Genomic DNA, 26,305 nt, shown 5'->3' with positions numbered 1-26,305 from the left:
TTCTTCCACTACTTGAACGTTTTCATCTGTTGTTGACGTGCTGGGACGTCCAGGGCGAGGTTCGTCTTCGACATCCTCTCGGCCTTCTTGGAACAGCTTGTATTACTTATACACATTTTTCTTGCTCAGAGTAGACTCACCGTATGCAACTGTCAACATTTCAAGAGTTTTAGAGCACTGGATTCCATTTTTCACACAAAATTTAATGCAAACTCTTTGCTCCATTTTCTTCGAAAGAAGAAAATCGCCGAGCACACCAAAAACCCTTCTAACCTTTTACGCCTCTGCCAGAAAAACAACACGAGCTATATAGTCAAAACTCTGCACATATGATCGTACGAGTGTACCAACACAACAAAACAAAAAATTTAAAACTTGAATGTGCGTAGCCCGCGAAAATTGAAAAGTCACCTTACTTTTTGAACACACCTCGTATTAACTGGAGTCTTAAAAATTAAATGTGGTAATTATATTTAATTTGAAATATTTTTTACCGTTTTATTTGATGGAAGCTGAGACTTTCATAAGGTGAGTATTTCATGAGTGACGTGGAATGTTACTGTGGAGATAGATTTATTAACTAGAGTGTTTGTAACTTGTTTGGGGTACTTATTTTTAATTTAAGATTGTTATGAAGGTTTCACTTGATGGAGGGTGAGACTTGGTTCTTTAAGTGTGATAGGGGTAGTGTTGTAGTGTTCTCAAGTGTTGTTTAATGTTACTGTGAAGACAAGGATATGAAACAGATTTTTGGGAAAGTCTATTGTGGTGAATATTTTTTATTGAAATCCATGGATTTTTTAGTTAAAAACGTAGGGTCTAATGCAGGAACCTTAATAGGGTCCTATACAATAACCTGTATGGGAACTTATATAGAAATCTATGTCCTCTTTCTTCTTTTATGTCCTTTATCCAAAAATTTAATTTTTTTATTTTTATTCTTATTTTTTACGATTGAAAGGAAATCTACTCGTCCCATCTAAAATTGATTAATACTAAATTTATATATCTTTTTAGGCGAACAACTTTTGTCTTTTAATTTTAGTTCGTACCTTGTGTCCTTTTTAGAAAAAAGCATTAGTTTTTATTTTGAATGTTATTTCTTACGACTAAAGCAAAAACTACGTGTCCTATCAAGAATTATTCATGAAAAATTTCAATGAGTTTTCAGTATTTTTTGGAAGCGTAACTAAAATAAAAACTGCGCATCCTATAAAAAATAATTATTAAAAATTTGTAGCTCTTTTCGATAGGACTACGCGTCCTATCGAAAAGTGATTAATAAAAAAATTGTAGATCTTTCCAGGGCGGGAAATTTTAGCTTATTTATTTTTTTCGTTTCTTGCATAGATTGACAAAAATGGAATTTTTTTATTTTTCTTTATTTTTGTTACGGTCAAATTTTAAATTCTTTTAAATTCTCAACTTCTCAACTCCAAAATAGCTAGTTTACGAACTAGTTCTTTCTTTTTATGCCTTAAAGAGGTGTACGAAAGCAGAATCCAATCTCATCAATTTTTCGACAATTATCGTAGCTACAAAACACAGACTACAGACTACAGACAGAGAGAAAGACATACAAACACCTTCGTAAAAATCTTTTTTTCTGGCTCAGGGGGTCTCAAAACGTGGAGATTTGATCAAAAACGGCCAAGTGAAATTTTACATGGAACCCATACCTTCTCATTAAAATGAGAGTGAAAAAAGAATCTATATGTTGTTGAAGATTCTTTATTGTTTGTCGACGTTTTGAGCACAAATGTTCTCCTCAACATGACACTAAATTATTAAAAAGTTTCATTTAAATCAAAGTTTTATACAAATCTCATCTCATTTTCTTTTTCTCAGAAATCTAATTATTGAGATCACTTCTGTTTAATTGTTGATAATTAAAATGAATCAATTTAACTGATTTCATGATAATAAATATTAAAAATAATAAGTTTAATAAATAGACAGTTTAAGTGAAAAGGAGACAAAACTTACATTTCGCTCAATTTTTTACATGCAATACGAGAAACAGAGGATTTTCATTAACACAATTAGAAAATTTTGCAAGAACAGAAAAGACTTCTTGATTTGAGGCATTTTTATTAACCTATTTGTTCTTACTCAATTTTGAATTTCTTTGTGAGAAATCAAACATATTTGCTAATTAATAATAATGAGGAAGAAATGTGCTAAGCAAATAAGTATAATAAAATATTTATACAAACAATGTGGAACCAAGCAGGATCGAATTCACAGCTAGTTTAGTAAGATATTGGAAAAATAGAGATACTTTAAACATTTATTAAATCAGCATAATCGTGCTAATCAACGTAATCTTACAATTTATTACTGCACACTGCATGAAGTTAAATCTGGAAAAAATAGTTCGAAAAAATGTAAACATCTGTGTAAGATAATAATACTCAAAGTCATGGGAATATTTTATAAATAATTTTTTATAGAAACATCATGACTGCAATGCTGATGCACTAAGGAAAAAATTACATAATTGGATTGAGGATCACAGTTTACTTTCTCATATATGAAAATGGGAAAGTCGACCTCAACGAAAAGATCACTTCCGTAATTTTTTGCTTAGTACGGCAGATTACTGGATGTCAGTTTGTAAGATTCAATAGCGATTTACCTGCGAAAATGAGCATAGGGATATGAAAAATGTTTCACATTTCAGATGTGATTACAAATTCAAGAGATAATTACAATATCGTCTTATGAAATTGACCAAATTTGATCATCCTACACTAATGTTATTGAGAATTTTGAACCAATTAGTGACGAAAAATTATGTTTAGAATTTAATATTGTGCTGAAAGCATATAAGGGAGGGTCACGCAAAATCTTGTGTTCGAAAAAATCACAAAATTATTGTACACTATAAGAATAAGAGAAACAGTGGTTCATCTTTAGTTAGAAGGAAAATACTTTCCTTTAAAAGTATTGAGTTAAAAATAAAACTCATAATACATTAAGATAGTATATCAAATGTTTTCTTCAAACCCGAAAATTTTTGTAAATCTTTAATATTATATTATCTTGGACTGTAGAAAGATTAAACTAATCTTGTTGACAACCAACTGATAAATTTATAGTGAACCAGAACAGAAAAAATATATAGGTTCCTAAATAAAATATAAAATAAAATCGAATGTATCTTTATTGAAATATCAAATACATTTAACAGCCATCATACATCAACTAATTAATCTTCATTTAAAAACTCATTTCAGTTTTACCATGTTCTGATAATGTCTCGTACGAGTTTTCCTGACTCCGTGAGATCTGAATCAGTCCATTGTCCATCAACACGCACTCCCGGTTTTAAAGCAGAAGCACTTTCCGCCTTATCATTGAGACTCCAGTTGCAGTTACTGAGGTGATTAGCTTTCATAAAGTCAACCCAGGCTTTAGTTTCCTCTGCATTAACAGTACCATCGCCATTTGCATCAACGGTGCCCCATTCGGAAACAAACAGCGCTATATGATTTTGAAGTGCAGCAGTAGCCTTGTCCCTCAAAGCTTGACCATGGCCTTCGGCATTTGCGTAGAAATGTAGAGTATATGCAATATTTTCATAGCTAGTAATTTTTTCGGCAGCAGCCTGTTCAACATCCTGATCCCAGTGGGTTGAACCGACTAAAATCACGTTTGTGCTACCAGTATCCCGGATTCTCTTAATTACTTCTTCAGCATAAGGCTTCACGTCGTTAGTATATGAGACATCGTCCTTTGGCTCATTAAAAAGTTCAAATATTAAGTTGTTTTTATCAATATAAAACCTTGCCATTTCTTCAAAAAATGCAATAGCAGCATCCTTATGTAGGTGAGCATAATGATCATGCCAATCAACGACGCAGTACAGATCACATTCAATGGCAGCATCGACAAGAGTTTTAATTCTGGCTATGTTGTTTGGGGCATCTAGTAAAAAGCCACCAGTCCCGTCAATTCCCATAGCACCGCGTATCACCCTAGCTTTCCAGTCATTCTTCAACCATTCTACTGCTTGCTTGTTGTAGAATTTTAATCCGCCCCAATCGTCGTTTGTCCAGAAAAAACTCATACCAGAGAGACTTCCTTGTTCACCACCAATCAATATCTGGTTATCTGACACAGTTAACGGCAACACTTCTGCAAAAAGAGAATAAATAAAAATATGAATAAATTATTACTAATAAAAAATATTCGGGAAGAGATTGACATAATGTTCTTTATGCCCAATATGCTGTCGCCGTTTTTTTAATAGAACCTAGAACTATTGAATTTAACAAGTACTTTTTTTCGTGTTGTAGGAAAATTTATATAAATTCTTGCTATTTATCGTTATATAGTCTAGTTTGAAAGGCAGGTTTGACATATATATTTACAGGAAGCTTCGTAGTTTTGCATACGATTGAAACCCGAAAACCTTCTGTTTTAAACCCACAGAGCCCTAAATCGATAAGACAAAAACGAAGTTTATAAATTTCATGTAAAAATCCTTTGAATCCAGTTTTCTTTTAAATCATAATGCATTTTTGTCTAAGACTTGGCGCAAACACTGCTTATGGTTTGAGAAAGGCTTAATAATAAACAAAATAAATCCTTCCTTTGCGGCTTTTCGATATTTATGCAAAATAAAAATTCTAGAAATAGGATGTGAATGGAAAGGTTTGTTCAATTACTACATTTTTCGCTCTATTCTTTAAAAAAATAACGAAAAAAATGTATTTGAATAAAAAACATTTGAAAAAATCAAAAAAGGGAAAAACTTAACAATTTTTAAAAACTGGTGGACGTTTTGATCGAGAAACAATGTTCCCGGTCATACAAAATACGTGATACATTTTTCAGGAATTTCTGACCACCTATACCCCCCCCCTCCCTATGTATGATACTTTTTTAATTGGTCTTAACATGGAGAATAACAATTGGTAATGCGGGGGTTGATAATAATTTTTTTGTTGATAATTTTGGAAGTGGCGCATATGAACGCATATGAAATCATATTCGAAAAAACCATTGTAAATTTTTATAACAAGTGGCAATGAGGGAGTTCATTTTTGATTTTTTGTTTATTTTGAAAGTGGCGCATATGAACGCATTCGAAACACCATAGGAAATTCACTTCATCAATGCAATCACTTCGTAAAATTTTGTTACCTCCATATCTTGGGCAATTTTCAAAATTTTCAAACAAAATTTATGGCGCATATGAGCGCATCTGAATCCACATGTAAAGATCTAGTCACTTTAGACGCTGTTGCCATGACTCAAGCTCGTAAGCATCAAAGGAACTTATACATAGCATACATTGACTACAAGCAAGCGTTTCCTTCCATGCGGCATGACTATTTGCTCGAAGTCCTAAAACTTTATAAAATCTGCCCATGCATTATTGACTTTCTAAGCCATGCGATGAGACTCTGGGGTACAAGAATTAAGTATTTTGTTCATGGAGAACCAAGGATAACTAGATCAATACGCGTTACGACGGGTATATTCCAAGGAGACTCCTTCAGCGCACTATGGTTCTGTTTAGCATTGAATCCATTAAGCAAAACACTGAACAGCATGTCTTATGTGTTCAGAATTCATGATAATGAGGATGGTCATCAGTGACCCATCTTCTTTACATGGAAGCTGTACGCTAGTTCAGCCCAGAAACTGCAGCAAGTGATCGATGTCACAAAGCAGTTTTCCAGTGATATCCACATGGAGTTCGGACTAGATAAATTTAGAACAGTGCATTCAATGAGAGGGGAATCAGGGACCGCAGATTTAGAGAACGAGTTCGAAAATGACATCGAGGCAATGGCTGCAGGCGAATCATATAAATATCTGGGTATTCTTGAATCTAAGGGTATCCAGCATACGATAGCTAAGACAAGCCTAACGACTGCCTTCGCTACAAGACTCAGATTGATTATGAAGAGTTTTCTCAATTCGGCAAACAAAATCAGGACAATAAACACATATGCTATCCCTGTTCTCACGTACTCCTTCGGGCTCATAAAATGGTCTAACATCGACCTTGGAAACAGAATTGTTCGCGTAGAAATGACGAAGGACCGAATGCACCACAGAAATTCAGCGATTGAAAGGGTAGTTCTACCACGACATTTAGGGGGTAGGGGCCTTGTAGTTGTAAAAAAACTCTGTAAGTCACAAGATACACAGTTGCGAGACTATCTTAAAAAGCAAACGAAATGTTGCGCCTCACAGTAACATCTGTAAAGCGGATCTTGCCTATACGCCCTGAAATTCGTCCTCATATGGGGCCTTGAATATCAGGGCAGAAACCATAGAGGAATTAGAAATACAATGGAGGCAGAAAGCCATCCATGGCGAGCACCGCAAAACGTTAGATCAAAATGAAGTGGATAGTGAGGCGTCCAATATTTGGCTCAGAAAGGGTGTTCTGTATCCAGAGACGGAAGGATTCGTCATTGCGATACAGGACAAGGTTGTCAGCACCAGGAATTATCGCAAATACGTGTTATATCAAGATGTGGTTGACCGGTGCCCATTATGTGGTGATACCAACGAGTCCATCGAGTACATAATTGATGGCTGTCGCGTAATGGCTCAGAGAGAATATAGGCACGGACATAATGATGGTGCGGGCATTATACATCAACAACTTGCCCTAAACCTGGGACTCTTAAAAGAATGGATGCCTTTTTGTAGATACATCTCAATGCCTGTTTTAGAAAGCGATTACATCTTATATTGGGTCCAATCGACCTGACATCGTGATGCGAGAAAAAAAAGGTGGAAGAGTGTACATCATCGACATTGCTTGTGCGCTTAACCGAAATTTGCAGTCAGTAGGGTATTGGCAGCATCTCAGAAGGCGGTTTTATTGAAAAACTGTCGCATTTTAAGAAACTTTCTTGACCATCAGGAAGCGAGTTACTAAAAACCCGTGGAGTGGCAGATGGTAACTCTAAAAAAGCATCCAGAGGTGACTGTTGTCACCTCCAATGCTCGTGGCCGCTCGTAATTTTATACATATAATATCATCGCAAGAGGTTTGAAGCATCGTATTTAATTAGTTGAATTAACTTATAAAATGCTAATCTCATCATTCACTTGACTTAGTCCGTGGCCATGATAGATAACCGAGTTTACCCGAGTAAAAGTTTAATAAAAACAACATAATAATCTTTTCGTTAGCTCATAAAATAATGTTGAATAAATTTGAATTTTTAAAAAGAAAGTTTCAGTTTTTTAATTTGCTTTTTATAAAACTCCTGCGGAATATCCCATACATCCAAGTATATGGTCCTACTATAAAACAAAAATAGACGTACGATACAATATAAATAGCTACATTTAGATTAGATCTCCTAACCAAGGTGATAGTAGAATGATCCAATATAGTTGGGTGAGGCAGCCAAGTTATAGTATCAGCTATCCTCCTCACTTGTATGTCACAGCCAATTTAAAATCATCCAATAAAAATGGCTGTCCCGGTCCACTAATGAAATGGCGCTGCAGAATCCAACTAAATTAGATACCATATCCAATACTCAGGTCCCACCATTCAATTCTTTTTCTGAGTATAAAATTAAAGAAAAAGGAGGGAAGGCATAGAAGTGAAATTTTAACCATGAAATTATTAGTGCGTCAACCGCGTAAGACTTAGGATCGGGATGTCAAGATATAAATATTTTACATTTCGCGTTAATATTAGACGCAAGAAGAGGTCAATTTCAAATTTTCCGAATTTATTTGAAATCACATTCAAAACTTCAAAATTTAATTCCCAGACAGTATCAGGTTACAAAATTCGAGACTTTCTATCTGCTATAACATTTTCTTTTGACTTTATATAAGAGGCGAAAATCCAAATGATCCGTTCTGCAAACCAGTCCCAGATGCGTATAGCAATTTCAGTTAGTTTTGGGTAGTGTACCCCCCCCCCCCCATGCGATTGATGTAAAATATCGCCGTTGTATTACCAATGCACATCAAGATTTGAAAAGATCTATAATTTCGTGAAAAACAGCCTAATGAATAGAAGGTAGCTTTTAATTCTAATAAATTCATATGCTGGGACTTTTCTTCCGAACTCTACCAGCCATGAGTCCTTTCTGCTCGACAAAATGCTCCCCATCCAACATAAAACACAATGAAAGTTTCCCAGAGATATGTACAGAGCACAGAAAAAACTAAAGTTAAATTTTGTTGCATGTAAAGTTTCCTGCTGTGAAATTTTGCATGCTATTTGGCGAAAGTTTATCCTACCATGGAATAAAAGCTGTCGTCTGCGACGGCGTCCTTAGCAGAAAGGGGAAAACGGCACAGTGAGAGTCAATTCGAGCTATAAATCGTGACGCTAGATTTAAAACAACACAGGAAAAACAAAAGGTAAATTTTATTGCAAGTAAAACTTGTAACGTTTAAAAATAAAACACATTTTGCCGAAAGTATCACCGAGGTTCCGAGAATAATTCTAATCTCGTCTACTGCGTCACGCTGAAGTGAGCAAATTTTGGTAAAACATGCAGAATCAGCAACAGAAAACACGAAAAAAATTTGTTTTTACCAATTAACTAATATATTTCCTCCGAAATCAATTACACTATTTTAGATGTATTAGAACTTATTTAGTACCATGTAGCAAAAATCCAGTGGGCACGAAATTCGGCGACGTCTTTACAGCATCGTTACGACATCTTTACGACAACTGTACGACATCCTATGTCCATGCCGTTACAGTGTCTTTACGATATCTTAAATACATCGTCATATCATACGACATATTCACCATATCGTAAAGACGACTTAACGACATAGACATAGGATCTCGTAAAGTTGTCGTAAAGATGTCGTGACAATGTCGTAAAGACGTCGCCAAATTTTGTGGCCACTGGAAAGATAGCGCTAGCGTCGTAATTCTCGCTACATCTCGAATGAAAATGGAGCGATTATAAGACAAAAGATTATCTAGACGAGGCTAAAAATCGCAAATTATCTTCGATTCATGTTAAGTTTATCTAAGTTAATTTTTTTTGCGGTTAGGTGTTAGGAGTATTTTTAAGTTAAATAACTTATGGTATAAGTGTCTCTCATAGTCGAAATGTGATGAAGTTGTTTTCCTAAAGGCGTATGATAAATAAAAAATTAATAATAAAAAGAATGAAATAAAAGTTAAGAGTTTATTTTTAAATCTTGTGTAATGCATCAGTTAACTTCAGAATTTAAGTTATATTAAAATTTTTGTTTATTTATTTTCAATAAAATAGTAATTTTTCTCTTTATGAATTAATGCTAATAGATATTTAGGCCAAAAAATCAAAATAATTCGATTATTTATTGAATTTGTATTAATATAATATTTCAATAAAATATTAACATGATTTTTTAAAAATTGTAATTACTTACCTGCATTACTTATGGCTAATAAAGCATAAAGAAGAGCAGCAACAATGAACGTCATATTGTATGACTGAAGTAACCGTAGTCAGTAGAAAACTTTTCAAGTCACTGATGACTTCTTAGAATGCGTTGTAGTTTTATGGACGCAACGAATTTCCAATTTTATAAAAATAGCAAATCTTAAATATTATATCATGAAGATTTCATTAATTATCCTTTGGCGAACTGTAAACATGATAAGCCAACTTTTATTTACAAAGTACCAAATTTATTAATTTTACGGCAGTTGATGTGCCGAAAGTGGAAAGATATCTGCAAAAATAGTTTTTCTATGATTTTAAAAAACAAAATATTACAAATGATGTCATTTCAAATAAAAGACCATATTTTTAATTGAAAATTTTGAAACTCACACAAAAAAAATTATTTTGAACAATGTATTTTCCAATTGAATTCTTTTTGATCGTATCTTCTTACCAATTTTTGAAAAATGATTTTTTTTAAGAAAATATTTTTTAAGCAAATAAATATATTTTAAGTTTATTTAGATAATTTTAGAATTAAAAACAGTGGCGTTGTAAAGCATATGTTTCCGTAAAAATAAGCTGTAATTTACTAATTGCAATCATTTTTTGAAAATTGGTAGGAAGCGAAGGTCAGAAAAAATTGAATTGCAAAAAACATGGTCATAATTGATATTTCTTTGGTTTTCAATTTTAATATTTTTCATTAAAAAAAAAAACATTCTTTTATTTGAAATATCATCAGTTATAATATTTTGACTCTCAAGATTATAGAAAAACTCTTTTTTAAGATCAATGACTTCTGGCACAACTACCTTAGGAGAAACATGCACGTATACCAGATGTTATGATTTATTATTATTTCTCCGCTGGATCGAACAAATGTGATTTTTTAAATCAACTAGCGCTTCAAATCCGAGGATACGCGCGCGTGTACTTTTTCTGATTGCAGCAGTGTCTCCAGAACCGCAGAACGTAGGATTTTTTGGCCCTCACCACTCTCCTTGCTGAGAGCAGCGCATGCAAACGTAGCGAATCAGCGAGTCGGCTCTGTTACATGTTTTGTAGGCCAGCATCGTGAAAACAGGAAAATGCAAGAGCACGAACTCGAGCTCGCCCGACTTTATCATTTGCTTTCGGGGGGTATCAGGAGGAGTTTTTCGGTCAACTAAATTTTTTTATGTAGAGAATTTCGCGAGAAACTTGAAACATGATCACAAAACATTTTTTATTATTTCCTAACATTTCTTAAAAGTGTTTAAAAGATTCTGAAGAAAAATTTTGCAATTTTACCGGATATCATTTTTGAGAAATTAATGAACATTATTTTTTTAAGCCATATTAGGCATTTTTGTGGCAATTTTTTTTTTTGTTTATGTTGGCTTAAAAAATATACTTTCAAATTTGAGTAAGTTTAAGAGATATTCAGAAGATTTGAAACTATTTAAAATTAATTCAAACTTTAAAGATTTTTAAAGAATTTTATAAGGTTTGTAGAAAGAGAAAAAAAATCGTTAAGTTCCTAAGAATGATTAAAATAATTTTTTATTTTGAAAAACTAATTTAAAAAGATTATTTCAAAGCATTCAAGAAACGTTCACATTGCGGATTGAAGTTTTTTTTTATATCTCAGAATTTCTGATAGTTGAAATTTTCTGCGAAATATTTTGTTTTATAAAGCAATTTTGGAAAGTTTTTGGAAAATATTTTCCGAACGCGTCGTAGTGATTTCCAGAAAACTAGGATTTTACATCATGGGTAATAGTAATTAAAATCTGTTCTTGAGGAATAGGTACTGTTGGGGGCCGTCTATTAATTACATAGATTCCTTTAGGTGGGAGGGGGGTCCAATATTTTGTATGCTGTCTTATTAATAAATTTAAAAAAAATGTATTTTGAAAAAATTACGTGAGATAGGGGGTTAGAGAGGGGGGTTCAAATTTATGGTGTCTCACAAGGGGGGGTTCGTTGTTGAAAATTTCAGAAAAAAAGTTTGCGTAATTTATGCATTGACCCTTAGGATTTATTATTTGAAAATTTCAGTTGAGTATATTCATTTAAAGTTATAATTGTGAATAATATTTGTAATGTTAAGTTGGACATTTGTACATATTTTCGAACCTGTATGCTTGTCCGGAGCCAAATATGAGAATTTTTGCTTCAAAAAGCATACATTTTTATGATTTCGCATAACAAACTATACGATAGATACCTTTCTCAGGCTCCGTTAGACCTAATATAGTTTTTGCGCTAAGCTAGAGTTATTAAAATTGGGTTTAAATTTATCTGGATGAAAATAAAAAGTTTCAGTAAACATTTTTATGCTTTTGATTAATTCAAAATGTATAAAAAATGTATGAATTACTCTTTCAAAGATTCCTTATCCGTCTCCAAGTCATGAATTTGAGCATTTTTAAACTCGACGCGACATAATATTTTACAAGTTTCTGATAAAATTTATGTCCAATAAAACAGAGAACTTTAAAAAAAATGTATGCATGATAAGATACGGTTTTTTATTCCTATCGGCAGGATACAATTTTTAGTGCCTTTGATAATTTCTAAATTTTCTGCAAACGAATACTTCGAGTTTTTAAAATAAAATGAAATATACATTAAAACTCTTTAATTAAAAAAGATGTATTCGTAACACAAATCGGTTTTGATTTTCTCTTGGCTTGATTAAAAACTTTTAGTCAACATTTATATATTTTTAAATAATTTGTAAAGTACACAAAAAATTCATAAATTTATTTTTCAAGAACGTCCAACCTCTTTCCATGTCGTGAATTTGATCATTTTTTTAATTGCTGCCACAGAATACTTTTTTCATAAAATGTTAATACACAATAAAACTGTTTTCTTCTGAAAAACGTACGCGTAATAAAAACAAATGTGCGAAAAATTTATGAATATTTTTTTCTGAAATTATTAGGCTCTGTCGCAGTGATAAGTTTGATTATTTTTATAACTTCTCCGATACAATTTTTCGTGCATTAGTAATCAAATTGAATGTGCAATAAAACGGTGTGCTTTTAAAAAATGTATGCGTGATGAGATATGGTTTTTTTATTCCAATCGGCAGGATACAATTTTTAGTGTCTTTGACCATTTCTCAATTTTCTGCAAACGATTACTTCGAGTTTTTATATTAAAATTTAATATACATAAAACTCTTTACTTAAAAAAAATTTATTCGTAATAAACATAGATTTGATTTTCTTCTGGCGTGAATAAAAACTTTCAGTAGCCATTTATATATTTTTAAATAATTTGAAAATTACAGAATAAATGCATCCATTTTTTTTTTCAAGAATGTCCAACCTCTGTCCAAGTCGTGAGTTTGATAATTTTTTTAATTGCTGCCACAGAATACTTCCTGCATACAACTTTAATACACCATAAAACTATTTTATTCTGAAAAACGTACGTCAAATAGAAACGAATTTGCGAAAAATTTATAAATATCTTTTTCTAAAATTCTTAGGTTCTGTCGCACTGATAAGTTTGATTATTTTTATTACTCCTCCGATACAATTTTTCGTGCATTTCTAATCAAATTCAATGTGCAATAAAACTGGTTGCTTTCAAAGAATGTATGAATAATAGCAAAATTTGTTAAATCTATTTCAACACTATTTCCTTGACGCAAACCTAATTTGTCTGTGAAAAGGGATCATTGTTTCTAACTATAAAAACATAAATTAGAATATATAATATATTTATATAATTCATCATCTAGGTTGAAAATTCAACTATTTGGTAAAAAAATTAATTTTATTTCATTTAAGATGCATCACTTTAATTATTTATTTATTAAAAACACGCCTTTTTAGCTGAAAATTGAATTATAATCGTAGAAAATGCATATTCTTGGGTTGCAATTAAAACATTTTTCTAAAATTCGTCTTTACATTTAAAAAATCAATATTTTGGATTTTTTCCCTATATTGATTGTTATATCTTCCATGGTTGAAAATACAACTCTTTTGTTGAAAATTCGTATTTTTTGTTTATTATTAACTATTCCCTTTTTTAATTCATTAAAAATGCATTAATTTGAAAAATATATAAAAATTTGTAATTTATTTCCAAAATTAAATAAGTATCTTACATTGAATGAAGGAAAATGAATCATAAAATGAAAACACCAAAGTATTTAAAGAGAGATTTATTTGAAATATGGTATGGGTTGTAAGAAGAAAAAATATTTTTAAAACAAAATACTCGCGCATAAATTATGAAAGGATAAATTTGTGCATTAAACTAGCACATGAAATATGTTTGACAACTTATTATTCAAAAGCATAACTTTAACGTTCACATACACATAAAATAAAATAAACTCTAAGCTTGTTCATGAATTCATGAATTTTTGTAAAAATTATTATTTTTTGTTAAAAAATTAATCTTTTTGGTTGAAAGAAAATTATTTAGACAATTAAAAAATTAGTAGACAATTCGTTCTTTTATAAAAAATTAATTTTTTTAACAAAAAATTTAACTATTCCATTTTTTGTTGAAAACTTATCTTTTTTAGTTCAAAATTCATCGATCAGTTTAAAATTTGGCTTTTTTTGTAGAAAATTAATTATTTGGGCTGAAAATCCAACTATTTTGTAAAAATTGTTGTTTTTTTTTGTTTTATATGCATAATTGTTGCTACTAGTTCATTGCTGCGGTTAAAAATTGAACAAATTTGAATGAAAATTCGTTTTTAACTATTTTTTAAACTAAAATTGTAGCTATTTCATTTTAGCTAAAAAATTCATAATTCTGGCTGAAAAATTCATCATTTGAAGTTGAAAATTCATTTACTTTATTGAAAACTTGCCCTTTTTAGTCGAAAATTCAATTATTATCGTAGAAAATGCATATTCTTGAGTTTTAAATTAGTTATTTTTTCAAAAATTTGTGTTTATGACTTAAAAGCTTAATATTTTGGATTTTTTTCTTTATTGGTTGGAAAATCTTTCAGGGTTGAAAATTCAACTCTTTTGTCGAAAATTCATATTTTTTAAATGAAAATAAAAACATTTTTTGCAGAAAATTCATTAAAAATGCAATAATTTAAAAAATGTATGTAAAAATTTGTAATTTATTTCTAAAATTTAAAACAATATTTTGTTAAAAATTCATATTCTGGGTTAATAATTCAACTATTTAGTAAACAATTTATTTTTTATTAAGGATACATCATTGTGTTTTGTTGTTGAAAATGATTTTTTTTTAACTAGAAATGTAGCTATTTCATTTTTGGTAGGAAAGGGATTTTTTTCGTCGAAATTTCTCTTATTTTATTAAAAAACTCCAATTTTTTTAGTTATATAATTTAATTTTTTTAGAAGAAAATGTGTTGTAAATTCAACTTTTAAAACAAAATTCGTCTTTATGATTAAAAAATTACTATTGTTGATGAGATTTTTTTCTTGACTGATTCAAACATTTTTTTAGTTGAAAATTAGATTTTCTTTTGCTGCAAATTCGTATTTTTTTGTTCAGTTTAAGTTTTTTAATTAAAATTTTGTATTTTAATTAAAGATCCGTCAGTTTTATTGAAAATTCCACTCTTTCGTTAAAAATTTCGCGTTTCTTTGTTGCAAATGAACTATTTTAATGAGAAAAGTAATAATACTTTTCATTAATTAGTCTATTCCATCCAACAAGGTATAATAAATTCAAGTTGTTGAAAATTATTCTTCTCTAAAAAAAAATTAATTTTTTTAATAAAACGTGTAAGTATTTCATTTTTCGTTTAAATTTGTATTTTGATGAACATATTTGGTTTAAAATTTATCAATTTCGTTAAAAATGTATTTTATTTGATTAAAAACTCACCTCTATATAAAATTAAACTATTGTATTTTCTGTTGAAAATTCATCTATTTTGTTGAAAATTTAGCTTCTTTTGCTAAAAAATTTATCAGTTTGGTTGAAAATTTAAGCTTTAGCTTGATCATTTATTATTTTCTACCGAAAATTATTATTTATCGTTGCAAATTCATTTTATTTAGTTTAAAACTTATTTCTCGACATTAAAATCAAACTATTTCATTTTCTTGAAAATGTGTCATTTACCGTTTAAAATTAATCTATTTTGTTAAAAATGTGTCTTCTCTTGTAGAAAATTCATCTTTTTAGTGAAAATGTATCATTTTAGTTAAATGTTCATTTCTTTGGTTGAAAATTGAAATATTCTGTTGAATATTCGTTTTTTCTTAAATTAATGTCTTTATTTTTAGTCGAAAATTCAATTATTTTTGTAGAAAATGAGTTTTAAATTTAACTTTTCCAAAAATTCGTCAATGGCTTAAAAACTCAATATTTTTGCTGAGATTTTTTTCTTTAGTCATGGAAAAATCTTTCTTTGTTCAAAATTTAACAAAAAACATATTCTTTCATCTAAATATCAAATATTCCTTTTTTTGACGAGAATTCAATTTTTTAAATCAAAGAATCATCAGTTTAGTTGAAAATTTTAATATTTCGTTAATAATCCCCCCTTTCTTAGCTTAAAATTAATTATTTTGATTGAGAATTTAATGATAAAATTTTACATTAATAAATTCATCCCTTCTTTTGATCTTTCTTAATTACCCAATTGGCATTGACGAAGTGACACCTATTTTTTAGAGAAAGATAAATTAAATTTCAAAATATATGGATATATATATATATATATATATAAGTTTGCAATTAAATTCTAAAATTAAATAAGTATCTCACAATAAATAAAGAAATACGAATAGAATAAAAACACCAAAGTATTCAAAGAGCGATTTATTTGAAATATAACTTTTTCGTAAAAAATGTATTTTATTTGCTGAAAAACATACTTCTGTAACTGATAATTTAACTATTGTCTTTTTGCTAGAAAATCAACCTTTTTGGTTCAAAATTTAAATATAGGTTTAGAATTTCATTGATATTTTGTTGAAAATTCATGCATGTTGCTAAAAATTATTTATTTTATTGTATAAAATGTGTCTTTTTAGAAAAAAATTCATTTCTTTGGTTGACAATAAGTTTTTTTTATAGAACATTAAGTTTTTGTAAACTTTAATGGACATTTAATATTTTTGGTTGAAAATTCATCTGCTTGGTTCAAAATTGAACTATTTCGTGGGAAATTCATATTATTTCCTTAGAAAACTTATTTTTCTAACTGATAATTAAACTATTCACTTTTTGGTTTAAAAATTTAAGAATTTACTTTAAAATGTATTATATTTGATAAAAAATTTATTCTCTAACTGTTGGCTTCCATTTCGGGTACCGTTCGCGAAAGAACTCTTTTTTGTCAAGTATTGTATTTTTGGATTTGGTGAAGGGAATAAGGGTGAGTGGATACAGAAAAGGCAGAGAGTGCGGAGATCGAGTGTAAAGGAAGAAGGGTGAGTGAAGGCAAAGGTGTGAAGGGTGAAAGTGAGTGATTTGAAGTGAAAATTTGGAGCGTGTGAAGTTTTTGAGGTTAGGAGTGGAAAAATAGTTGCTTGGTCAGTGGGAAGTGATTCTGATGAGTGAAACTTGAGCAGATGAGAAGGATTGGGAGGGAATAAAAAAGCTGTTGCCGAAAGGTTATGTGTGAATAATGCAAGAAGCAAGAAAAGAACACGTTAAAGGGAGAGGGATGGGCGGCATGGTGTCAGGGGTGAAAAAAGAATTAGCAGTAAAAGGGAGAAAAGATGGGGACATGCAAGAAAAGGATGGAACAATGATAAGAAAAATTATAATTGGGAAAGTAGAAATAGCGGTGGTGTGTGTATACAGAAGAAGAGAGGAAGAGGAAGGTTGGAGAGTAATAAGAAGGTGGATAAAGGAAAAGAAGGAAGAATAGGTTTTAATAGCAGGGGACTTAAATGCATGGAATGGCGAACAAGGGAGAGGGTTTGTGATGAAGAAAAAGAGACATATATAAGGAACTCCAAACATAGAGAGACGGACAGGGACGGTAGGAAGTTACTAGACATGATAGGAGAAACAGGATGGTTTATATGCAATGGCAATATGAAAGGAGATAAGGAAGGGGAGATCACATTCATAGAAAAGGAAGCAACAGTAATAGAGTACAGACAGTGTCCGAGCACTTCCCGGTCATAGCTACTCTAAAAAGAGGCGTCAGTAAGCGCGGCAGAGGGAGAAAGGAAGAAGGGTGCGAAAGAAACACGAAAATGGGAGTCTGAGGGGTAGATAAATTAAAAGAGTTTAAACAAAAGATGGAAAAGGAGAAGGTTAGGTATGAAAAAGAGGAGGGAATAGACTCGTTAATTTAAAAGTTAAAGGGGCCCATTGAAAAGGTAAAGGATGAGCTGGGTACTAATGAAGAAAGAGTAGGGGGAAAGAGAGCCTTGTGGGACGAGGAATGCTGGGAGAGTAAAGAGAGAATAAAAGAGTGTGTGAGCAAATGGAGAAGGAGGAGTATAACAGGAGGAAAAAGAACATGAGAAGATGCTGGAAATAAAAAGACAAAGGGGAAAGGAAGAATATAAAGCAGAAGTAGAAAAGGCGATCAAAGAAGGTAGGGTGTGAGATGTGATAAATAGGGACAGAGGGGAAAGCAAGGGCGTTAACAAAGAAATAGAAATGAAGGAATGGACGGATTATTTTAGGGTTCTATTAGGGGAAGAGCAAAATAAGGTCAAAGGGGGAAAGTGTAGAATAGTCCAAGGAGAAATGGAGGAAGGGAACGAGGTAACAAGAGAAGAAGTGGATGAGGCAATAAATAGGATGAAAAGAAACAAGGCGACAGGACAAAATGGAATGTAGAACGAAGCGATGAAGTATGGAGGAGAAGGGATTAGAGATGGGATGTGGAAGATCTGCAACAAGGTCTGGAAAGGAGAAGGTTGGCCGGAAGAGTGAGCGACGGGACTGGTGGTACCGCTTGTCAAGAAAGGAGAAGGAAAGAAGGTAGAGGAACACAGAACACATAATCAGACGGGATTTAGAAAAGGGGTGGGAACTATAGACAACATCTACATACTTAACTATTTACTTACAGAAATTTGGGGAGAAAAAAAGGGAAACTAGTCGCTTTGTTGGTAGATTTCAAAGCAGCGTTTGACTCAGTGAACAGAAAAGTTCTATGACAGGCAATGAAAGAGAGGGGTGTAGAGGAAAAGTTGGTGGAGAGGATGAAGGAAATTTTTACTGAAACCAGGATTAGGGTGAAAATAAGAAAGAAAAAAAGGGCAGGTTTTCTGGACAGGCTGATGTCTAAGGCAAGGGTGCCCGTTGAGTCCGTAACTATATAATATTCTACTGGCAGACTTAGGGCCTCTTTCACCATTCTAGCGCTGACGTCGAGTTATGAACCGGCTAGTTAAATTGACGGTGGAAGTTAACTGGCTGTTCCCTTCGCCAGGCATTGAGGAGAAGCTGAAGGAGAAAAGAAAAGCAGGAACGGTTTTGGGTAATAGCAAACTATACCCTCTAGCATACGCGAACGATGTAGTTCTATTAGAAGATGATGAGAAAGGGATGAACCTAATGATGAAAATCTTCGAAGAGTATGTGGGAACAAAAGAGCTGACGGTGAATGTAGATAAGACAAAGGTCATGTGCTTCAGAAATAGAAAGAGCAAAATAAATTACGTTTGGAAGATGAACGGACAAAAAGTGGAAATTGTGGAGGAGTTCTGTTATCTAAGTTTTCGGTTTGAGGCAGAAGGGGGAAACGAGCTGCAGGTGAGAAAAAGAATTGAATGTGCGAATAAAGTAATGGGCCAAGTGTGGGGTATAGGAAAGAGAAGGTTTAAGAACGATTGGAAAATGAGGGTCTGGTTGTTTGATGCGTTTGTGTGGGCGGTGTTGTGTAATGGTATGGAGATCTGAGGATGGAAGGAACATAGGAAAGTAGAGAGCATGCATTAGCGATTTCTGAGGTAGGTAATGGGGGTTAGCTGGAGTTGCTCAGAATATATGTTAAAAGAAGAGTTAGGAAGAGAAAATATGGTTACTAGACAAATTAAGAGAGCCTGGAGGTTTGAAGAAAAACTAAAAAGGGAAGAGGGAAGTTGAATTGCACAAGCATGTTTCGGCGAAATTCGGAACAATGAAGCGAGAGGTAATGTGGGAAATTCAAAATGGGAGGAAGAAATGAGAAAAATGAGAAGGGTGTGTAATATTCGAGAAGGGGTTATGGAGTGGTAGGATATAGAGTTAGAGCTATTAGTTAAACAAGGAGAAGAGAGATGGACAAAGATTATAGATTCGAGGTACAATAGATGGTATATGATGGTCAAAGGGTTAACGGAACCAGAATATCTGAAAAAAATAAAAAATGAAGAAAAATAAAGTAGGATTGTACGGTTTAGAATGGGAGAAGAAGTGAGAGCATGCAGATATTGGATGGATGAAGAGGAGAATTTATGCAGAGATGTGGTTACGAAATGGAGTCATGGGCACATGTATTAGAGAGATGTACAGGAGAGGAAGAGGGACAGTTGAGTGTGGAGGAGTGTGTAAGATGGATCTTGGATGGTAGTGGACAGGGAGTGATGTGGATGAAGAAATTGGAAGAAGTAAGGGAAAGTAAGGCAGTAGGGCAGAGCCAAGCGGGTGATCCTGAAAAGGGACAGTAAAAAGCGAAAATTGTTTTCAGTATCTTGGAAAATGCATTGTTTTATGGTAAGAGGAAACAGAAGCCCTAGAAGCTTGCTCATTTTAAGAATTAGTGTCACTACTGTTACTATTGTTTATCCTACGTAATGCGAAAGAGTAGAATATAAGCAGTGGTTAAGTTAGACTAAGGATAGAATTGTAAATATATGTGCAGGGAGCGGAGACCTTCAAACCCGTAAAAGGAAGAGATTAAATGCATACATACATACATACATACATTCATACATACATACATACATGTATACATACACACATCCATACATACATACATACATACATACATACATACATACATACATACATACATACATACATACATACATACATACATACATACATACATACATACATACATACATACATACATACATACATACATACATACATACATACATGCATATACATACATTCATACATACATTCTTTGTTGAAAATTGATCTGTTTTGGTAGAAAATTAAATTATTTGGTAGAAAATTCCATTAAAAATTAAAATACGAGTATTTAGTTGGAAATTCATGTGTTTTTTTACAAATTATTATTTTAACGTAGCAAATTTAATCTTTTTGGTCGAAAATTAATTTTTGTTTCCAAAAATTTTCATAGCTTCGCTGTCTAATTCTTTTTCATAGTGCACTTCAATCTTTTGGTAGAGAATTCATTTATTTCGTTTCAAATTTGGCAATTTCTTTAAAAATGTATTTTATTTGATGAAAAACTTACTAACTGATAATTAAACTATTTTATTGTTTGTTGAAAATTTATCATTTTTGCTAGAAAATTAACTCACTTTTTATTCGAAATTTACCTTTTAGTTTGAAAATTCCATTGAATATCCATGAATTTTTGTAAAAATTATCCTTTTTTGATAGAAAATAATTTTTTTTGGTTGAAAATGCGATTAAAAATTAAAATAATAGCTGGAAAATTCATGTATTTTGTTAAATATTATTCTTTTTTTATAGAAAATTAATTTTTTTGTTGAAAGACAATTGGTTAGACAATTATTTAGACAAATATTAGATAATTATTTTTTTTATAGAAAAGTAATTTTTGTAACCAAAATTTTAACTATTCCATTTTTTGTTGAAATTTTTTGTCTAAAGGAGATTTATTTTTTAGATCGAAAATTCAACTGTTTCGTTGAAAAATTATATTATTTAGTTCAAAAATTATTTCTCTAACTTAAAATGAAACTATTACATTTTTTGTTGAAAACTTATCTTTTTTAGTTCAAAATTCATTAATATTGTTTAAAATTTGTCTTTCTTTCTTTAAAAAATTCATCATCTAGGTTGAAAATTCAACTACTTGGTAAAGAAATTAATTTTATTTTATTTAACTTACTTAATTAACTCATAATTAAATTTTTTTGTTGCAAATTTTTCTGATTTGTTAAAAATTTATCTTCTTTTTCTATAGAAAATTAACCTTTTTGTTTGAACATTCAACTATTAGATTGAAAACTACAATAAAAATTAAAATATTTGATCGCAAAATCATATCTTTTCTTAAAAATTATTCTTTTTTGGTAGAAAATTAATCTTTTTGTTTAAAAAAATCATCTGTTTGGTTGAAAATTTAACTATTTTGTTGCAAATTTATTTTATATGTCTAAAAAACTTATTTCTCTAACTGATAATTAAACTATTGTATTTTTTGTGGAAAATTTATCTTTTTTAGTCGAGAATTTTTTGGTTTTGATCATTGGTTTTTGTTTTTATAGATTTTTTTAAAAATAAAAATGTAACTGTTCATTTTTTGGGTTATAAAATTTAGTTTTATTTTATTTATTTAAAATTTTACTTCCCTAGCTGCAAATAAAATTATTTTATTGTTTGTTGAAAATTGATCTCTTTTGGTAGAAAATTAAATTTTTTGGATGAAAATTCGATTCAAAATTAAAGTATTTGGTTGGAAATTCATGTGTTTCGTGAGAAATTATTTTTTTTTTCGTAGGAAGTTTTATCATTTTATTTAAAAATTAATTTATTTCACTAACAATTTAACTAGATTTGTTGTCGAATTCTTTTTCATATGCATTTAAATCTTTTTGGCAGAAAATTCATTTGTTTTGTTGAAAATTTAACAATTTCTTTTAAAATATATTTTATTTGCTTAAAAACTTACTAACTGATATTTAAACTATTGTATTTTTTTGGAAAATTCATCTATTTTGCTGAAATTTTATACTTTTTTATTGAAAATTCACCTTCTAGGTTGAAAATGTATTAATTTTGGTAAAAATTATTCTTTTTTATAGAAAATTCGCCTATAGGTCGAAAATTCTATACAAAATTAAAACACTTGGTGTAAAAATTCATGTTTTTTTTCAATTATTCTTTTTTTATATAAAAATAATCTTTTTAGTTCAACCAATAATTAGTTACACATTAGTTGTTTCTTTTTATAGAAAATTAATTTTTTTAACACACAATTTAATTATTCCCTTTTTTTGAAATTTTTGTTTTGAAATGTAACTGTTTCGTTGAAAATTTATGTTATTTAGTTAAAAATTTTTCCTCTGACTTAAAATTAAACTATTCCATTTTTTGTAGAAAACGTATCATTTTCAGTTGAAAATTCATTTACTTTATTGAAAACCCGCCCTTTTTAGTCGAAAATTCAATTATTATCGTAGAAAATGCAGATTCTTGAGTTTTAAATCAGTTTTTTTTTCAAAAATTTTGTCTTTATGACTTAAAAACTCAATATTTTGGATTTTTTCTTTATTCGTTGGAAAATCTTTCAGGGTTGAAAATTCCACTCTTTTGTCGAAAATTCATATTTTTTTTAATGAAAATAAAAACATTTTTTGCGGAAAATTCATTTTAAAATGCAGTAATTTAAAAAATGTATGTGAAAATTTGTAACTTATTTCTAAAATTTAAAACAATATTTTGTTGAAAATTCATATTCTGGGTTAATAATTGAACTATTTAGTAAACAATTTATTTTTTATTGAGGATACATCATTGTCTTTTTTTGTTGAAATTTTTTTTTAACTAGAAATGTAGCTATTTCATTTTTGGTAGGAAACGGATCATTTTAGTCGAAAATTAACTTATTTTATTAAAAAACTCGAAATTTTTTAGTTATATAATTTAATTGTTTTAGAAGCAAATGTGTTGTGAATTCAACTTTTAAAACCAAAGTTCGTCTTTATGATTAAAAAACTAAATATTTTTTATGAGATTTTTTTTCTTGACTGATTCAAACATTTTTCTCAGTAGAAAATTAGATTTTTGTGTTGAAAATTCGTATTTTTTTGTTCGGTTCAACTTTCTAAATTAAAAATTAAAATATTTTTCCTATAAATATCAACCATTACACTTTTTATTGAGAATTTATCATTTTAATTAAAGGTCCATCAGTTTTGTTGAAAATACAACTATTTCGTTAAAAATTCCCCGTTTCTTGGTTGCAAATTAACTATTTTAATGAAAAAAGTAATAATATTTTTTATTAATAAATCCATTCCATCCAACATTGCATAATAAATCCAAGTTGTTAAAAATTATTATTTTTTAAAAGAAAATTAATTTTTTAATAAAAAGTGTAAGTATGTCATTTATCGTTAAACTTTGTATTTTCATGAACATTTTTGGTTTAAAATTAAACAATTTCGTTAAAAATTTATTATATTTTATTAAAAACTAACTTCTACATAAAATGAAACTATTGTATTGTCTGTTGAAAATTCATCTATTTTGTTGAAAATTTAGCTTCTTTTGCTAAAAAATTTATCTGTTTGGTTGAAAATTTATTAATTTTTTACGGAAAATTATTCTTTTTCATTGCAATTTCATTTTTTGCGTAGAAAATTAATTTATTTATAAAAAATTTTTTTTTTATAATAGTATAAGAATTCCATTTTTCTTTAAAATTTTGATGGATGTTTAACCTTTTTGGATAAAAATGCATCTGTTTGGTTAAAAATTTAACTGTTTCGTTGAAATTTCATTTTATTTGTTTAAAAACTTACTTCTCTAACTGATAATAATCAAACGAGTTTATTTTCCTTCAAAAATTCAGCTCCCTTTTTAAAAAATTAACACTTTTGGTTGAAAATTCAACTATCAGATTGAAAATTTAATTCAAAATTAAAGTATTTGTTTGAATATTGAATATATTCTGTTCAAAATTCGTTTTTTCTTACATTAATTTCTTTGTTTTTAGTCGAAAATTCAATTATTTTTGTAGAAAATGAGTTTTAAATTTAACTTTTTCAAAAATTCGTCAATGGCCTAAAAACTCAATATTTTTGTTGAGATTTTTTTCTTTAGTCATGGAAAAATCTATCTTTGTTGAAAATTCAAGAAAAAGCATATTTGTTTGTCTAAATATCAAATATTCCTTTTTTTGGTGAGAATTAGCTGAAAATTAATTATTTTGACTGAGAATGTAATGATAAAATTTTACATTATTAAATTCATTCCTTCTTTTGATGTTTCTTAATTACCCAATTGGCATTGACGAAGTGACACCTATTTTTTAGGGAAAGATAAAACTTAGAATTAAATTTAAAAAAAATATATATATATATGTATGTATAAATTTGTAATTCAATTCTAAAATTAAATAAGTATCTGACAATAAATAAAGGAATACGAATAGAATGAAAACACCAAAGTATTTAAAAAGCGATTTATTTGAAATGTAACTTTCTCGTAAAAAATGTATGTAATTTTTGTAAACTTTAATTTGACATTTAATATTTTTGGTTAAAAATTTATCTGTTTGGTTAAAAATTTAACTGTTTCGTTGAAATTTAATTTTATTTGTTTAAAAACTTACTTCTCTAACTGATAATAATTAAACTATTTTATTTTACTTTAAAAATTTAGCTCCCTTTTTAATAAATTAACCCTTTTGGTTGAAAACTCAACTATCAGATTAAAAATTTAATTCAAAATTAAAATATTTGGTTGAAAATTCATCTGTTTGGTTGAAAATTGAACTATTTCGTTGAAAATTTATTTTATTTAGTTGTAAAGTTATTTCTTCGCATTAAAATCAAACTATTTCATTTTCTTGAAACTTTGTCATTTACCGTTTAAAATTAATCTATTTTGTTAAAAATGTGTCTTCTTTGGTAGAAAATTCAACTGTTTGGGGAAAATGCATAATTTTAGTTAAAAGTTTATTTATTTGGTTTAAAATTGAATTTAAATTAAAGTTTAAGTTAAGTTTAAAATTAAATTAATTAATTCATTAAAATTAAAAATTAAGTTTTAAATTTAACTTTTTCAAAAATTCGTCTATGACTTAAAAACTCACTAATTTTTATGAGATTTTTTTCTGTAGTCATGGAAAAATCTTTCTTTGTTCAAAATTTAACAAAAAACATATTGTTTCGTCTAAATATCAAATATTCCTTTTTTTGACAAGAATTCAATTTTTTAAATCAAAGAATCATCAGTTTAGTTGAAAATTTTTATATTTCGTTAATAATTATAATTATAAGGGGGGATTATAATCCCCCCTTTTTTAGCTGAAAATTAATTATTTTGACTGAGAATGTAATTATAAAATTTTACATTATTAAATTCATTCCTTCTTTTGATCTTTCTCAATTACCCAATTGGCATTGACGAAGTGACACCTATTTTTTAGAGGAAGATAAAACTTGGAATTAAATTAAATTAAATTAAATATATATATATATATAAATTTGTAATTTAATTCTAAAATTAAATAAGTATCTGACAATAAATAAAGGAATACGAATAGAATGAAAACACGAAAGTATTTAAAGAGCGATTTATTTGAAATATAACTTTTTCGTAAAAAATGTATTTTAGTTGCTGAAAAACATACTTCTGTAACTGATAATTAAACTATTGTCTTCTTTAGTTGAAACTTATTTTTTTATTTCTATCTATTTTTTTGAAAAATTATCTTTTTTTTGCTGGAAAATCCACCTTTTTGGTTAAAAATTAAAATATAGGTTTAGAATTTCATTGATATTTAGTCGAAAATTCATGCATGTTGCTAAAAATTATTTATTTTATTATATAAAATGTTCCTTTTTAGAAAAAAAAATCATTTCTTTGGTTGACAATAAGTTTTTTTTATGGAAAATTAAATTTTTGTACACTTTAATGGACATTTAATATTTTTGGTTGAAAATTCATCTGCTTGGTTCAAAATTGAACTATTTCGTGGGAAATTCATATTATTTCCTTAGAAAACTTATTTTTCTAACTGATAATAATTAAACTATTTTATTTTTCTTCAAAAATTCAGCTCCCTCTTTAATAAATTAACCCTTTTGGTTTAGTTA

The 26,305-nt window shown here is 29.3% G+C and overlaps 1 protein-coding gene across 2 annotated transcripts; it reads right to left on the bottom strand.

Annotated features, from left to right (window-relative positions):
- Window positions 1–3,148: 3,148 nt before the first annotated feature.
- LOC117182202 (endoglucanase Z-like) lies at window positions 3,149–10,514 on the bottom strand. 2 transcript variants are annotated; one of them, XM_033375267.1, is made up of 3 exons: window positions 10,214–10,514; window positions 9,382–9,600; window positions 3,149–4,140 (listed from the first exon to the last, which is right to left on the bottom strand). In XM_033375267.1, the coding sequence occupies exons 2-3, from the start codon at window positions 9,434–9,436 to the stop codon at window positions 3,242–3,244; spliced, it is 954 nt and encodes a 317-aa protein (XP_033231158.1). In that variant the 5' UTR covers window positions 9,437–9,600; window positions 10,214–10,514; the 3' UTR covers window positions 3,149–3,241. The 2 variants fall into 2 exon arrangements, with proteins under 2 accessions (XP_033231158.1, XP_033231156.1); XM_033375265.1 differs by having other exon boundaries at window positions 10,238–10,514.
- Between the last annotated feature and the right edge of the window lie 15,791 nt (window positions 10,515–26,305).

Source organism: Belonocnema kinseyi, chromosome 10 (genome assembly GCF_010883055.1).
Source record: "Belonocnema kinseyi isolate 2016_QV_RU_SX_M_011 chromosome 10, B_treatae_v1, whole genome shotgun sequence".
NCBI classification, from domain to species: Eukaryota; Metazoa; Arthropoda; class Insecta; order Hymenoptera; family Cynipidae; genus Belonocnema; species Belonocnema kinseyi.
The sequence above is the reverse complement of the archived record's forward strand: the minus strand, read 5'-3'. Positions and strand labels throughout refer to the sequence as shown.